We start from the raw sequence: 14,292 nt of genomic DNA, 5'->3' as shown, positions 1-14,292 counted from the left end.
TCTGGTTGAGCTGAGCTTGCTCCCAACTTGTTGAGCTGAGCCCATAGGAAGCAGCCTGATAGGGCCAGTACCATTGTAATCAAGATCTAAATATTAGTGGTTTGACATCAATCTTTTTTCCTTTTCTTGAAGAAATCTCCGAGTGACTGTAGCAATTTCGACAAGGAATTTCTAAATGAAAAACCCAGACTGTCCTGTGCTGACAGAGCACTGATTAACAGCATGGACCAAAATATGTTCAGCAACTTCTCTTTTGTGAACCCTAAAATGGAAAAAATATTTTCCTGAGATCTGCCTTCCTGAGGGATTCTCTGTATTGGTTTGAGTAACACTTTGTCAACTGAAGACTATGCATGGTTATTTTTATCAAGAACCCACCAGAAAAACACCTCAGTGAAAGTTTGTACCATGCCTGGAGGTTTCCAGCTTTTTCCAGTCCATAGCAGATACCAGCCACTCTTCACTAATGATGAAGCTTCATCGTGGTATCTTTTGGTCTCTCTTCTCTCTTTTCTTGATGTTCTCGAGCACCTGAGAATGAGGGAGTGACAAAACCTGTTCCCCACTACTTGTACACACAGCCAATGGGTTTCTTTGTAAGAAAAAAAAAAAAGTATATTTGAGCTTCTGCTGATGTCAGTGCCCATTTCTGCAATTCTTACCTTGACTTATCTCCTTCTGAAGGACAAGTGGTTTGCTCAAGGCCTGAAGACATCTAGGAAGACTTCAGGCTGGGTGCTTTGGTAACCTCCACTTGTACATGTGCAGTATTGTCCATGTGTGCGCAGGAGTTTTGAAGAAGCAATTTTCCTCCCTACACACTTTAAAAGTAACATTCACAGGTATTAGGATTCAATTTTGCTCCACTGGGACAAAGAGACTTTGCAGGTGCCCATTCCAGCATTTGTACCTCTCAATCAGAGGCCCTGGAGCTAAGGACCCAGCCCTGAAGGAGGATCGTTGCCATGGCGAGTGTCAAGATCAACGCAGAAAACCAGTGATTTACACTTAGTACTTGAGCGGGAAGGATGGGAACTTGCAGTCCAGCAGAAAGCCTCGAGAACTCCTGTTCTGAAGCTTTAACTGTCGTCGCACACACCAGGCTCAGAGCAAGATCCAGACTGGGCTTTCTGGAGTTTTATCCTAAAACTGCATGAGAAGGGTGGAAATCATTGTTTCAGCACCAAAAAGCTGGCCTTCCAGTCACAGCATTGATATATTTTACTTGAAAGGTAGTAATCAGTCCTTGCAAAGGCTGATATTCTTTCTGTTGCTCTAAACGATGTCTCAACTCTTTGGCATGCATTGCAGACATTGGTCAACAAGCTGCACCCAACAGTCGCAGGGCAGGACAGCACCTCAGGTGAGGGTGGTACTGTCCTTCACCTCGTGACGTTTTGCTGTGCGTTCTGTCTCTTTGCAGTCTGTGAAAATGTAGATGGGTTAAAAAAACCAAAAAATCCTGTGATCCTTCCATCATGGGATCCTTTTAGATAGTGATGCACTGTTTTCCACAGCTGGAGAGATGTAGAACCGCCCAGTTCTGCTTGCCACTGAGACATCTGTTAAATACCAGGTCAAAATTAAGTTGAAGTCCAAATAGACTTAGGCAGTCACCCAAGTTGGTGTTAAGCTCTAATTGAATTTTATACCTTCAGAGCTTCATTGCATTAACTCCTCCAGTCCACACAGAAGAGAAGCTCTAAAAGGTGAGTCATCCCAAAATCAGATTCCCTTCAGAGGTGCCTTTCTGGCTGTGCTGGACCAGGCTGCCAACTTGAACATCTCAACAGGATGAATGCAGCCTTGTAGGCAGTGCTGAGACACCGTCGGCAGTGACTGCAGGCACTGAATCCTGCAGGACCAAGAGGAAAAGTGCCTAACGTCAACAAGAAAAGCAGAGCGCCCTGAAAAAGGTTTCAGTCCAATGACTCTCATGAAATCCTTGTTTGTGCTGTATGAAATGCAGGGGGCATCTGTGCTCACAGTTTGTGCAGCTGGTCGTCGTGTTCAATGAGAACGGTTAAACATGAATTTTTTAAATGCCAGTGCTGTTTGTACAGTTTAATAAAATGTTGTGTACAATTGGAAAATGGGCATCGAAGTGATTAAAGAGGGACAAAGAACAGAGGTGCTTAGAAAAAGCTATTAAAATGGCTCTGTGCTTTCTGGGGAATATTTCCCAGGGGAATTTCAACCCATAAATATGTGGGATCAGCAAGCATTTGAACAACTGTAAGTACTCCACAGGTCAGTATCTAAAACACAGATCTGGCGCTGTGCAAAGGTATCCAAGAAGAGAGTAAAATGTTCCTTTTTACTACCAGAAGGTGACCTGGCTGTAAATGGGGTCTGGTATCTCAAAGGGGTTGCAGTGCCAGATGTGCAGAGGTCATTACGGTTAGAGGGTGATTCAGGCCACCTCCCTTTGACACCTGAATGAGGCTGTATCAGCCAAATCCTGGGAGGGCCTGACTCTGTCCACATGCTATGGATGGAGTTTGGGTGGCCCAATCCAGACTGGAGATTGGGTTTCTAAGCATTTGAAGACTGGCAGTATCCCACTCTAAATGTAGGGATGTTTTCTTTTCTTTGCAGCAGCACAATGGTTTGTGCTTGGCACCAAAGCCAGGACACCCCAAGAGCTTAGACTAAGGAAGGAGGGTGCTGAATCACCTCTTGTGGTTGAGTAACTGAAGAGCAAGAGGGTTTAACACCTCTCTGACCGGAGGCAGGGCTCTCTGCACTCCAGCTGTGGTCCCGTGTAGCTAAAGCAGCCAAACGTAAGTGACTTGTAAGGAACATGTTTGAGTAACTGCTAGAGCAGATGCGATGTTAGACTTACTGTAGGGCTTTTGATGCAGACCACAAGAAGAACGGCCTACTTCTCTCTGCAAGGTGTCTTCAGCTTAAAAACCAAATAAACTCATTGAGGATGGGGGGAGGGAGATGGAAAGAAGTGGGTACAAGCCACCACAAGCGTATGTGCTGTGCGTCTCACCAGTTCCACAGCCTGAAAACTCTCCCAGCTGTGCCTGTGGTGTACGAAGAGTGACGTGGTAAGCAGCAAGCGTTTTCCTGTGGTGCCAGCAATTGAGAGATAAGAGCCAATGAGGGCTAAAAGCCAAACACCCGCACGGAAATGAGCAGGAGCGTAGGTACTCACAAAGACGTTCCTTTGCCTTGGCTAGATGTGGCACTTTCATATCTGTCTTCTCTTTTCTTCTTTCTTTTTTTTTTCTTTCCCCTCCTCCATAAAATGTTAATTTTATGGCATAGTAGATGGGGCTTGCCAGGTTTGGTTATTAATTTGCTGAAGGCCCAGTCCTATTCAGGAGTCCCATGGGATCAGAGCACTGCTGTAGGAGCATGGCACCTGGAAACATCAAGGTCTGACCTCCAGCACCAACTGCCTCAGCTCGAGTTTCGGGAGTCCTCACCAGCTAACTGCTCCTTCCCTAGTCTTACTGCTTCACTTAACAGACACGCAAATTCCTACTTGTTGATGTCCACCAAACCTGCTGATAAACAGGTTAGGACAAGTGATAGTCACGAGTAAGTGACAGCCCTGATTTCAACTCTCCTCCAAAGACCTTCAGATTGCTTTCCCAGGAGGTTGGTTGGTCTCACAGCTCCTCAGCATGCAGCCTAGGGGTATGGTTTCCTCTCCTACAAGGAAGACCAAGCTCCATCCTGCATGCCACCACGATCTTTGCTGTCCACGCAGAAAGGAAAGGCAGCTTTGTCCAGTGGTTACCAGGCACATCTTGCAGTGGAGAGGTATCGCCAAAAGTCTCTGCTGGTACGGCGCCAAATGAGTACTGCAAGTAGGTATGCTCCTCGCTTTACTATTGTATTTCTACCCTAGACACTTAAAATCCAAGCGAGAGATGACAGCTGGGACCTAAACTGCTCTCTCACAATCAATATGTGGCCCGAAGTGTGCCCTGCGGTGTTGCGAAACCAGTGGAGTTCTCAGTGTCGACCACAGGAAGCTTTTCTATCTTGCTTACAAAGATGTTTTATCTTTGCTGTATCATGGCAGCCAAGACAGTGCATGCAGAGCTGGTGAAATACAGGAATTAATGTATTTCTGGCTCTTCTGTAACTGACACTTGCAAGGCAGCAGTCCTCTACTGTACCTGACATGATGAGGTCCACTGTAGTGTTTGATAACAGGCACGATGGAGTCCTTTATCCTCTATATTACCTTAATGTTTATATACACAAGGATATGAAATAACTGGAAAAAAAAAAGGAAAGTGAAAAAAAGAAAAATCATTATTGAGTTGTGGAAGATGAAACAAGCACAGAAAAGGAAAGTAGGGAAGAAAGGAGGGACACAGGTTGGTATAATCTTATGCAACACTTCATTCAATGATTTCAATTACAACTCTGCTGTTTTTCTTCAAAGCCATGAGTACCATCCTGGAGTGGCTGTTGCAGCTGAAGCACAGGATTTGTAGAGGTAAATTTATTTCCAAGTTCTGTTATATGTATCTCCTGTGACCAGGTGCAAGCTATCTTGCTAGGCTTTGACTTTTCTTCCTCTGTAAGGACATAGTTCATACTCTGTCTATGTAAATCGTTCAGAGCAGAGGCTCTTGGAGTGGAAGCCAAGCTCAGCTAACCACAGCTGCCTAAAAATCTGTCGTCTTTAAAGTTTATTAAAATTCAGCTAGCTGCGTTGAAGGCAATTGTATCGGTTTCCTCTATTATCAGTGTAAAGAGTCTAAGAGTATGATTCATCTCATCCTAAGGCAGATATTCAGAGTTGTCCACTGAACTTTCTCTCCCTTCACTTTCAAGAGAAGTAGGCAAGTCTTGCCCTGTGTGTACTGTTCATCACCTTATGTATCACTTTGGGGTTCAGTGGGGCCTTACTCTCAAGTAGATAAAGTAGTACCATTGAATAAATATGGAGAATATAAAAATGCCTCAACTGGCTGTGAATGAGGCTTGGTTCTCCCAAGACGGGTGCTGGGAGTGTCATGGCTCAGTGACTCAGCGAGCAACTCAACAGTGACTCAGTCTCTCTTGTGGCTCCCTGGTTTGGTAACTGGAGCTAGGAACAGTCAAGGAGCTGGGCCACCTCACCATCCACCCAGCTAGCCTAGACTTCTTCAGTTTGTGTATAAGACTGTTATGGACTGTGTTGAAAGCTTTGCTAAATTCAAGATAAACAGCATGAACTGTTCTCCCCTTTCACCAAGCTGATAATTTCATTGTAGAAGGATTTTATGCAGGTTGGTCAGACATGATTATCCCTTCATAAATCCATGCTGACTACTCCTAATCACCTTCTTGTCCCTAACAAATTCGGAAATTGCTTCCCAGAGGATTTTCTCCATCACCTTCTCAGGAATGGAGGTGAGGCTTACTAGCCTGTAAACCTGTTAGCATCCTTCTTGCCTTCCTTGAAGACAGAAATGACATTTGCTTTCTTCTGTTCTGCGCTCCACTTGAAGACTGTGCTCATGATATAGGTTTCAATCACTTCAAAACATAAAGCTCCTGCATGTCTGTTTATGTGACTGGATATAGCCCAGTTGTAATCTTCCTGCAGCTTAGATTAGAAAGCCCCAGATATTGAGCCATAGACATTTTTCACCATCCTGAGTCCGTGCTAACATGATAAGTGTGTTTGGGCTCTCCAGCTTCAGTGCAGCTCAACTTGCAACAGCACCCAAGGGTGACTGTGGGTAGTGAGTGATGCACTGGTCTTTAAAGCCATCCAGGACCCCAGTGTAACCGATACGTAGCACCCCAGAGCGTGGTCAATTACTTAGCCTGAGGTTTCTCATCAAAGCAATGATGTTGCCTCCAAAGCTCAAGTGGGTTGAAAGCTTGGGTAAATATCTTGAGTATCATAGGAGATGCTAAGCTAAAATGAACCTAGATGAATGGTTAAGGACACAGACTCTTTCTCATTCTACATTTTCACATGTTAAATTAAAAAATCCATGAATCTCCATTCCAAGAGGCAACTGGATTCTCTCTGTCTGGAACTCAGCTGTCGCCCAACCTCTGCTGCTCCACTGCTTAAACAAAAACCTGCCAGTATACAGCAGCAGGAGAGGTAAACTATTATTTTAATAATCAACTAGATGAAAACATGTAGTTTGAGTGGAGAGAAAATAAAAATTAAGCATTATATTTAATTTATGATGTGGCCCTTTATTTTAAAGGAACGTAAACAGAAAATATTCAGACATCAAAGGGAGAATCTCAGCTTTCACTTCTAAATCCTTTTTTATTATTGTTGTTAGCCTCCCAGTAGCAAAGGAAATGAGTTCTCCAGTAATCATTTCCATTTAATTTTCAGCTCCTTTCTGTTGATAGCATTGTGTATAACCTTTTTCTAACAGTTACTTTAAATTGTGTACTTTGATATTCTATTCAGCTGGTGGGGAGAAAAAAATCAGTTCTAAAAAAGCCATTTTATCTCTGCTGTACATGAGCTTGGCTGAGTAATGTGATATCTCAGAAAGTGTATTTATTTTAAATCATTGGTATTTTCCACCAGGGTGAAATTCTTCAAGATATAACCTCTCATTGCCTCCCTCCTTCCCCCTCAAAATTTCATGGGGCCAAAGTAGTGGAGAAAAATAGACAAAATAACAACTCTCTTTCAAAAGAAACAATAATCCACCTAGCAAATCAACTCAGTTCTGGTCATGCTAGGCATAATGAAAAGAGTAAAAAAACTCACAAAATGGGAAAAATGGAGCACAGTATTATCATAAGGATAATAAATCCCAGAACACAGTGGCGTTTTTGAGATAGTGAGGTAGAAGTCAGCAGTGACACAAGGTGACCTGTCTTGAAAAAGATTATGTTAAAACTTAATAATGCATTTTAGTTCTGCAGGAGATCCAGTGACACTGGAATTCAGACGGGAAGAGGAACATCAGTTGTTTCTTTGTGCTGGGCTGTCTCCACACCAAATCATACAGTTGGTTCTCTTTCTTTGGCTGGATTGAAAAGAAGGGAGTAAATAGAAAATCTCCACAAAAGCCCACAGCAGATTTAGCTGAAAAACAGCTGCCTTTGGGCCAAAAGCTGCACCTGAACCTGCTACTATGAGCCACTGCCTTAAGATTTCAATTAAAAGCCTTGGCTGAAGAGCAGCAACACTTTCACACACATGTGTGGACTAACCACTAATGGGAGCCAGGTGTATCAGCTCAGGCTGCTAGTTTTAGCTGCAGTAACCACCTTGGACCACTTCCCATATTCCAAATGGAGGGTCTTCAATGGACCTCTTGGGAGATGGGATGTGATTGTCTATCAGCACGGGACCATATGGGAGAATAAGGTCTCGTGCACCCAAAGTGTCCCAAAATTTTGGGTCTAGACTTAACTGAGAAGGTGACTAGGAAAGTTCAAGACGCAGGCTGGGGCGGCCAAGGGCGGCTGCAAGAGAAAAGATGCATTTGTTCTTGGTATCCCTGTGGTGTAGTGCTCTGAAATATACATTTCTTCCTTGCCGTCAGTGCCTAGCCAAACACTGACCCTGAATCGTGGTGAAACTATGACCAAGCTCTTCAGTTTTGGGAGGAATAACTAAGCATTCAGACGGAGGAAGGTTTCTACCATGTCTTACCCCAGGTATAGCTCTTAGTCTCCCTAGTATGATGCCTGATTTACACCAGGGAATCAGACCCAAACATCTGCCTGTTCCTTTGATTAGAGATTTTTTATTAATCTTGTGCTTCTTCATTTGAGATTGCTGCTACAGAGTGACCTTGGCCAGACACTAAAACAGAAAGGTGGAAGAGCAGTCTGGAAAGTGGTTTTATTTGAGTGTGGCTCTGCAAGCAATGCAAACCTTGTGTAATACGGTGAAGATCCCTTCTCTTCAGGGTCTGCAGACCTGAGTTGAATGTTATGTCCTTGGAATCCATTTTCCATGATAGCTCAAGTCATATTTCTGTCATCTGACTTTGGCTATCAGGATGTTAGGGTCTAGTCTAGCAGGTCAGGGAGATTCCCCGCATAGCCAGTGAAGGCATGTGTAGGGTGAGATTCATCCCATCCCAAATGGAGGATCAATCAACAAGTCGAATGAAACACTCTCCAGATTCCTGTAAGACTAACAGATGCTAAGAGCCTTTCAAGCTCCAAGAGTCAGGCAAGGCTATCTGTGTCTGTGACACACTTGCAGTCCAGGTAGCATGAAAATAAGTCCCATAGAAATCAGATCTGTGATTTATGCATGTTCAAGACTATACAGTATAGATGTAGTACCCAAGCAAGTATGACCTCATCTCCCTCTATGGTCACTAGGGACTCATTATTACTGTCAGAGAAACTTGTAACACAAGTCAGTTCATCTTTAAGTAGGTACGTAGTGATCTATGATTCTGTACCCACATCATTCGTACTGTTAACTTCATCAGCTGTTGTGACAAGGTCTCCATTAACTATCACAGGACCAGGAGAGCTGTCTCCCATGTAGGTGCCTCAAGTCAAGTTACTTTGAGGTAGGAGAGAATAATCCCCTTCCCAATGAGATCAGAACAAGATCACAACCTGCACTAATTAAGCTGGAAGCTGTAGAGGCAGCAGAGTGGCTGCATGGGCTTTACAGTCCATGTGAACTAACTAAGTCTTCCCCTTAGAGTATTAAGTATTTATTAGCTAGATAGCAGGCACCAAAAATACTGTGAAGTAAACCCAGCTGCTGTGATCTCTGTGCCATCTCTGGCTGTGTTTCTGGTGACAACACCAACAGGCTGCAGATATCACCCGAGTCCCTCATTACCTAGGCCCACAATCTCTGAATAAGGAGAAATCAGCACATCCTCAAGTGACCTCATCCAAAAACTTCAGTGTTGTTATTCCAGATTTAAACCACTGTAAATGAAGCCAGAATCCTTTGGTCTCTATCATTTTGGGTATCTCATGAGGCCTTGACAATGGCAGGGACGCAATGGACTGGAATCTCTTCCCTTTGTATCACTCACCTGTGCTTCTGCATCCCTCTGCACATGCAGGTGTTCATCCTCCTCTCACCTTTCACCATACAGAGGAGTGATTTCATCTAGCCAAAATTATTTCAGAAGCTACTTTGTACCAGCCATGCAGCGAAGGGGATGGAAATGCTCAGGTGAGGCCCCCTGGTCTGCTCCAGGCAAAGTCAAAAAACCTCCAGAAGTCACAGTAAATTAATTTGAAAGAATACTCATTCAAGTAGCTTTAATGGCTACCAAAATATTCTTCATGTCAGGGATAGAAGTCACTTTAATCTACTCCTAGCCATTGCATCTTCCTTAAATGCTCTCAGCAACATCCTCAGCAAGTTTAGGACTTGGATCCACAGCTCCTGAATGCCTGGCCATCTTTGGACTTGGAGATTTAGTTCATATCAGTCTTTTCTTGGGCTCTTTTTCTCTCATTCAGCCACTGTGTTTAAATTATTCCTTCCTTTTTACTCAGTCAACTGAGAATTTAAATCTGCTGATGTCAGGATCTCTGAACAGATGAGAGAGCAGTATTGATCATGCAGTTGAGAGCAGGATGTAAATAGCTTGTTAAAAGTAAATAATAATAATTTAAATGCTGTGTACAAATCTTTATAAAACCTAGTGAAGCAAATCAAATAATGCTCCCAGAAATCTATCTGAGTTTTTAACAAGGTGATGAAATTCAAGAGACTTTTTCACTTACTTATGTTAGTGCTGATGCAAGAGCTGATAGAATTAATAGTCTGGAACTGCTAGAGATGAGCCCGCCTTTAACATCCCAGCCGAATGAGATGTTTGCAGCTGATGTGTGAAAGGGAAAAGAGAATTGATGAGGGAGAGAGAGCAGGAGGACAGAAGCTCAGAGTGCAAGCCAGTTTTGTTAAGAGTAGAGAGGGAAATTTATTTTTTGCCATAAATTCAGAGTCTGGGCCCAAACTCACCCTGTTGTGTGTGACATTCAAATTGGGGTCTAAGGCAGGGCACGGTATAAAGCCATGGATGAAATGTATCCTTATTGATTTTGCTTCATGTTTGATATGTATACAGTCCTTCTGACCTGAGAGCATTGTGAAGCCTGTGCTCGAAATCCATCTGTCCTTCCACCCACTAACCACACAGTACCTGGCTACTCCAAATGGTCATGTAGGATAGGGAGAGAAATTAAAACTTTCAGGTTAGGCAACAAAGAGGGGATTTAGATAAAGAAAAAATGATTTTGAGCTTGCGCTGCTATTACCGCTGGTGTAAATGCAATACCTTCCTGATTTGCATCTATACTGATCAGTCAGAATCAGGACGAAGTCTGTTGTTTTCACATTAACCTATTTTAGCTCCAGCTCAATCAATAATCGAGAGATGGTTCAACAGCACAGCCGTGTTCACAGACACTCAAGCAGGCACACAGGGACATGGACCCATGCACCCACACTGACGGCAGGGCTGGCCCTATCCCCTGAGATGCCGGAGATGCCTCCTGCAGAAGGACATTGCTTCCCTCAAGTGTTCATCACTGCTGCTGCCAAAGGAAATGCGCTGGGATCATACTGCCTTCATCTCCTCAGAGACAACTGCCTGAACAGAGTAGGGATTCAAAGTGTACGGTGCTTCCCTAATCGCAGAACAATCTGAGCCGTTTGTCCTGAGCCCTGATTTTCATCGCGATGTGAGGTTGGGCACCATGATGCAATGAGCTAGAAGGAGATTCTGTCCTTGCTGCTATGATATTTTGAAAGCTTTCAGCAACTGGTTTCAGAGAACCTGAAATACCATAAACAGATTCTGTTGAGATGGTTTCAACTGAAATTTCTTACAGGTTCAAGGTGTTTTGGAAAAGTCCCCATTTAAAGAAAAATCAAGAGATCCCAAAGACTACCTTTTCAAACAGATTTACCCTTTCAATGTAGAAGTAAATATCTGGCTCCAGGACTTTCAGCAGAAGTTACAACCTAGGAATCTGAAATATGGACAAGCTGAATTAGACATCAGTGCAGTGAAGGAAAATTTCCTATAAACTCTTACAAGAAGGAAAAAAAAAATCAATTACAAAAAGTGAAATAATAACTTTGCATACAATTAATAACAAATTTGTGGAATTCACATTTAGTAAGGAGCTTAACAGCCCATCAAATGGTTTAGTAATTTTTTTGTGAAACTCTTGTGGGATAGGAAAAAAAAAAAAAAGAAGACTCATAGCTACATCAGAACTACAGCCCTGGTTGTACACAAACATCTCTCCAGCCGTGGTAAGAGGTCTTTGTGCAGGGAAAAAAAATCTAAGAACAGAGTGATTCTCTCAATGTTTCCTCCCTTGCAGCTCCAAAGTACAGAGTAAAGAAGGAACAGAATAATCAACAACAAAGATGGTTTTGTGAAAATGGCAATATAGGAGGGATTTGGGTAAAATTCCATTTCCCAGATTTGCCAGAGATTTCTGAAGTGATCTCAACAAAAGGCACATATTATGTCTGCATCACATTTCCCTTCCTATAAAACAGAGATGACAAGTCTTCTTTAAAACAGAGGTGTTTTAACTATAGGGCCATAACTCTTTGGACATACTCTGGTAATATGGTGCTGAAAAACACAGACATCTAAATTAAAAGACCAATAAAGGAAAAGTTAAGTCATGTTACTCCTGATTCATGCTAAAAAAAAAAAAAAGAGGAAAATTCCCACAATGAAGAATTTTCCTTTTGAGCAGAAGGATGCTGTGTAGCACACTGAGGCATGACACAAGCATTAAAGGGAATTGCTTCTATAAACAAGTTATTTGAAAAACTGAGAATCTTTTGTTTGTTTGTTTTAATTATTCACAAACAGGTGGTAGTTTTACTAATTTGTTCTTTATTCATATAGTTGGTGTAAACATATTTTTGTCTCTCTGATAGCAGGGCAGTAGGGTTCTCATTGCTCCTTCCTGGCTATTTGTGCCAGATGTTGGACATTAAATCACACACCAGCGATGATGACTGTCCCACTGCAGCATCAGTGGATGAAAAAATCCTTTTCCCTTTTTTTTTTTTGTTGGCAAATTATCTGCAAAAAGCTCAGCATTGCTTGAATAATAAAAAAGCTTTTACAGACGGCCACAGAAGTGTTTGCAATGAGAGTATTCTCATGAATATTTATTCTCACCAATTCTCCTGACAACTTAACTTCCCTCAGACATTCTCACAAGTAAACACTCAAACAGTCTCAAAAAAAGCAAATAAAAAGGTTTTGCGCATAAACACAAGAACACTCACAGATTGTTTATTTTGCAGCACTAGAAAACTCACCCAGAAGAAAAGCCCTCTTGTGTTCAACTCTTTAGATGCACAGATGAAAAAATTACCTCCTTCCTGAAAAGCTTGGTCTAAGTGCGTAAAAAAATGACATGATACTGTCCTAATTTTACAGACAAGAAACGGATGTTGACCACAATGGAGAGACTTGCCGTAAATTAGGTCGCAAATGGCAGAATCACAGAATTAACCTCTACTCTTTCTGGATTCCCATCCTTTCACAATGCCCAGATCTAGATACTTCTTACCAGGCAGTGATCTAGGGACTTTTTAGGGTATGGATTTTTGGCCTTACACACTTTCATGACTCCAAGCAATGTGCTACCCTATACAGGGTACTTTATATAACCACTTTATAGTTAGTGTCATAGAATCACAGAATGGGTTGGGTGGGAAGGGACCCTCAAAGGTCATCTAGTCCAACCCCCCTGCAAGGAGCAGGAGTGTCAATGCACTTCATATGCTAGCAGAGGCAAGAACTGGAATTATTGACTTTAATGAGCATGGACTATTTTGCCTCAGGCATATTCCACATTCATTACATGATTTTTGAAACAAAAGCAAACTCTTTTTACGGCTTGACATAGTAAATAGTATTTGAATGACATAGCACATCGGGTGCAAGGCACAGAGGCTGGAGGTATGGAGGGTGACATATTCGGTTGGGACACTTGTAACCACATGGCTCTTTTACGTGAGTTGAATCATTGCAGATTATGCCCGGTTGAAAGGAAACCGTATATTCTGCGGTGTTTAAAGATGTCACACTCATTGCAGAGCTTTTGGAAACCAGTGAGTCAGCAGGAGGAACACAATGCTGGTTCCAGCTATTAGGCAGTTATTTAAAACGAAACAAACAGAAACAAAAAAAAAAGCCACTTGTGAATTCAACAGATGCAGTGAATTCCCTGCTTTGCAAAGGCTAAAGTTTTTGCACAGAGGAAAGGGGCATTTTTATTAACATAAAGGTCACTGCAGTTCAATTATTCATTCAAATGAATTATTCAGTATTTTCTTTTAATTTCATTAAATGTGGATGTCTGTAAACAAATTCTGAAGATGCAGAGAAAATCAAAGACTAGCAAAAAGTAGTGCAATAATGGAGAAACAACAGAACAAACCTTATGGATGCACAAAAGAGCACAACCAGAGTTTAACCAAACCAGGGAAAGGTACACGAGGGCTCAAAATGCCATCTGACTTATTGTGAACCATGTCCCTTCTCATGTGTCTTTTGCCGTCCTTGTGCATGGCTGGCTTGTTACAGTTTGTGTTTCCAGTAGTGTTTAGACAACAGAAGAGCCTATGACCCACAAAACCCATCACTGAATCCTCTAGATACCCAGGCCCCCAGGTAAAAACAGGATTGAAGTCACTCAAGCCAGAATTAGCTTAAAGTCCTCTTCAGCCCATGTGTCTAGTGTTTCCCAGTGGTGTTTCAAAGCCTTCAGAGGTGCTATCTGGTCAGAAAAACTAGTTTCATGGTAGAATTTAGGTTTCAGACTGTAACACATTGCCTTGTTTTTCCAGGATATTGAGATGCTTAACTTCCTTTAAGTGAAAGCTGAAAACCTAAAGACACCTTAGATGATACAGCAAAAAATTTAATTACCCTAAGTTATCTGGCACAGGTCTGGTGTCTCCACGTCTGTACATCTAGAAAAATTCAAACAAGTCTTGGAGGGACTCTCTATACATAACTGGAACTTAAGATGTAACAGTTTGCATTTTTCCTTACATGGTAACTTACATATGCAAGGACAGAAGCTCCAGAGCTGCATGTCTAGCATTGGGTTGCTGAAGCTCTGGAGCCAGTTAAAATATCGAAATACTGGGGAGGAAAAAAAAAACACAATATCTTCTGTTCAATAATTGTCTGTGCACAGACTTTAAATTGTCACCAACTCATTTGTCAGTCACAGTTATTTGAGGAGTGTTTTGTGCAGCCATCTCATCATTTATCTTTGTAGCCTATTCTTTTGCAACAGCTGTCTTCATTTGTACTTTATTAGCCTGGTTCAGTGGTGGTTTCACTGTAA

General features: G+C 42.2%; 1 protein-coding gene across 1 annotated transcript in view; it reads left to right on the top strand.

Moving 5' to 3' along the window:
- The window catches only part of PRKCQ (protein kinase C theta), a 65,430-nt gene extending 63,318 nt beyond the window's left edge, over positions 1–2,112 (top strand). Inside the window, exon 20 of the mRNA XM_086744688.1 lies at positions 133–2,112. Within this exon, the coding sequence (XP_086600814.1) occupies positions 133–288 (156 nt within the window). The 3' untranslated portion in view covers positions 289–2,112. The remainder of the gene's footprint in view (positions 1–132) is intronic.
- Positions 2,113–14,292: the final 12,180 nt, after the last annotated feature.

Source organism: Chlamydotis macqueenii, chromosome 1 (assembly GCF_036417535.1).
Source record: "Chlamydotis macqueenii isolate bChlMac1 chromosome 1, bChlMac1.mat, whole genome shotgun sequence".
In the NCBI taxonomy this organism is placed as follows: Eukaryota; Metazoa; Chordata; class Aves; order Otidiformes; family Otididae; genus Chlamydotis; species Chlamydotis macqueenii.
Note: the sequence above shows the minus strand (reverse complement) of the source record. Positions and strands in the feature narration are given on the sequence as shown.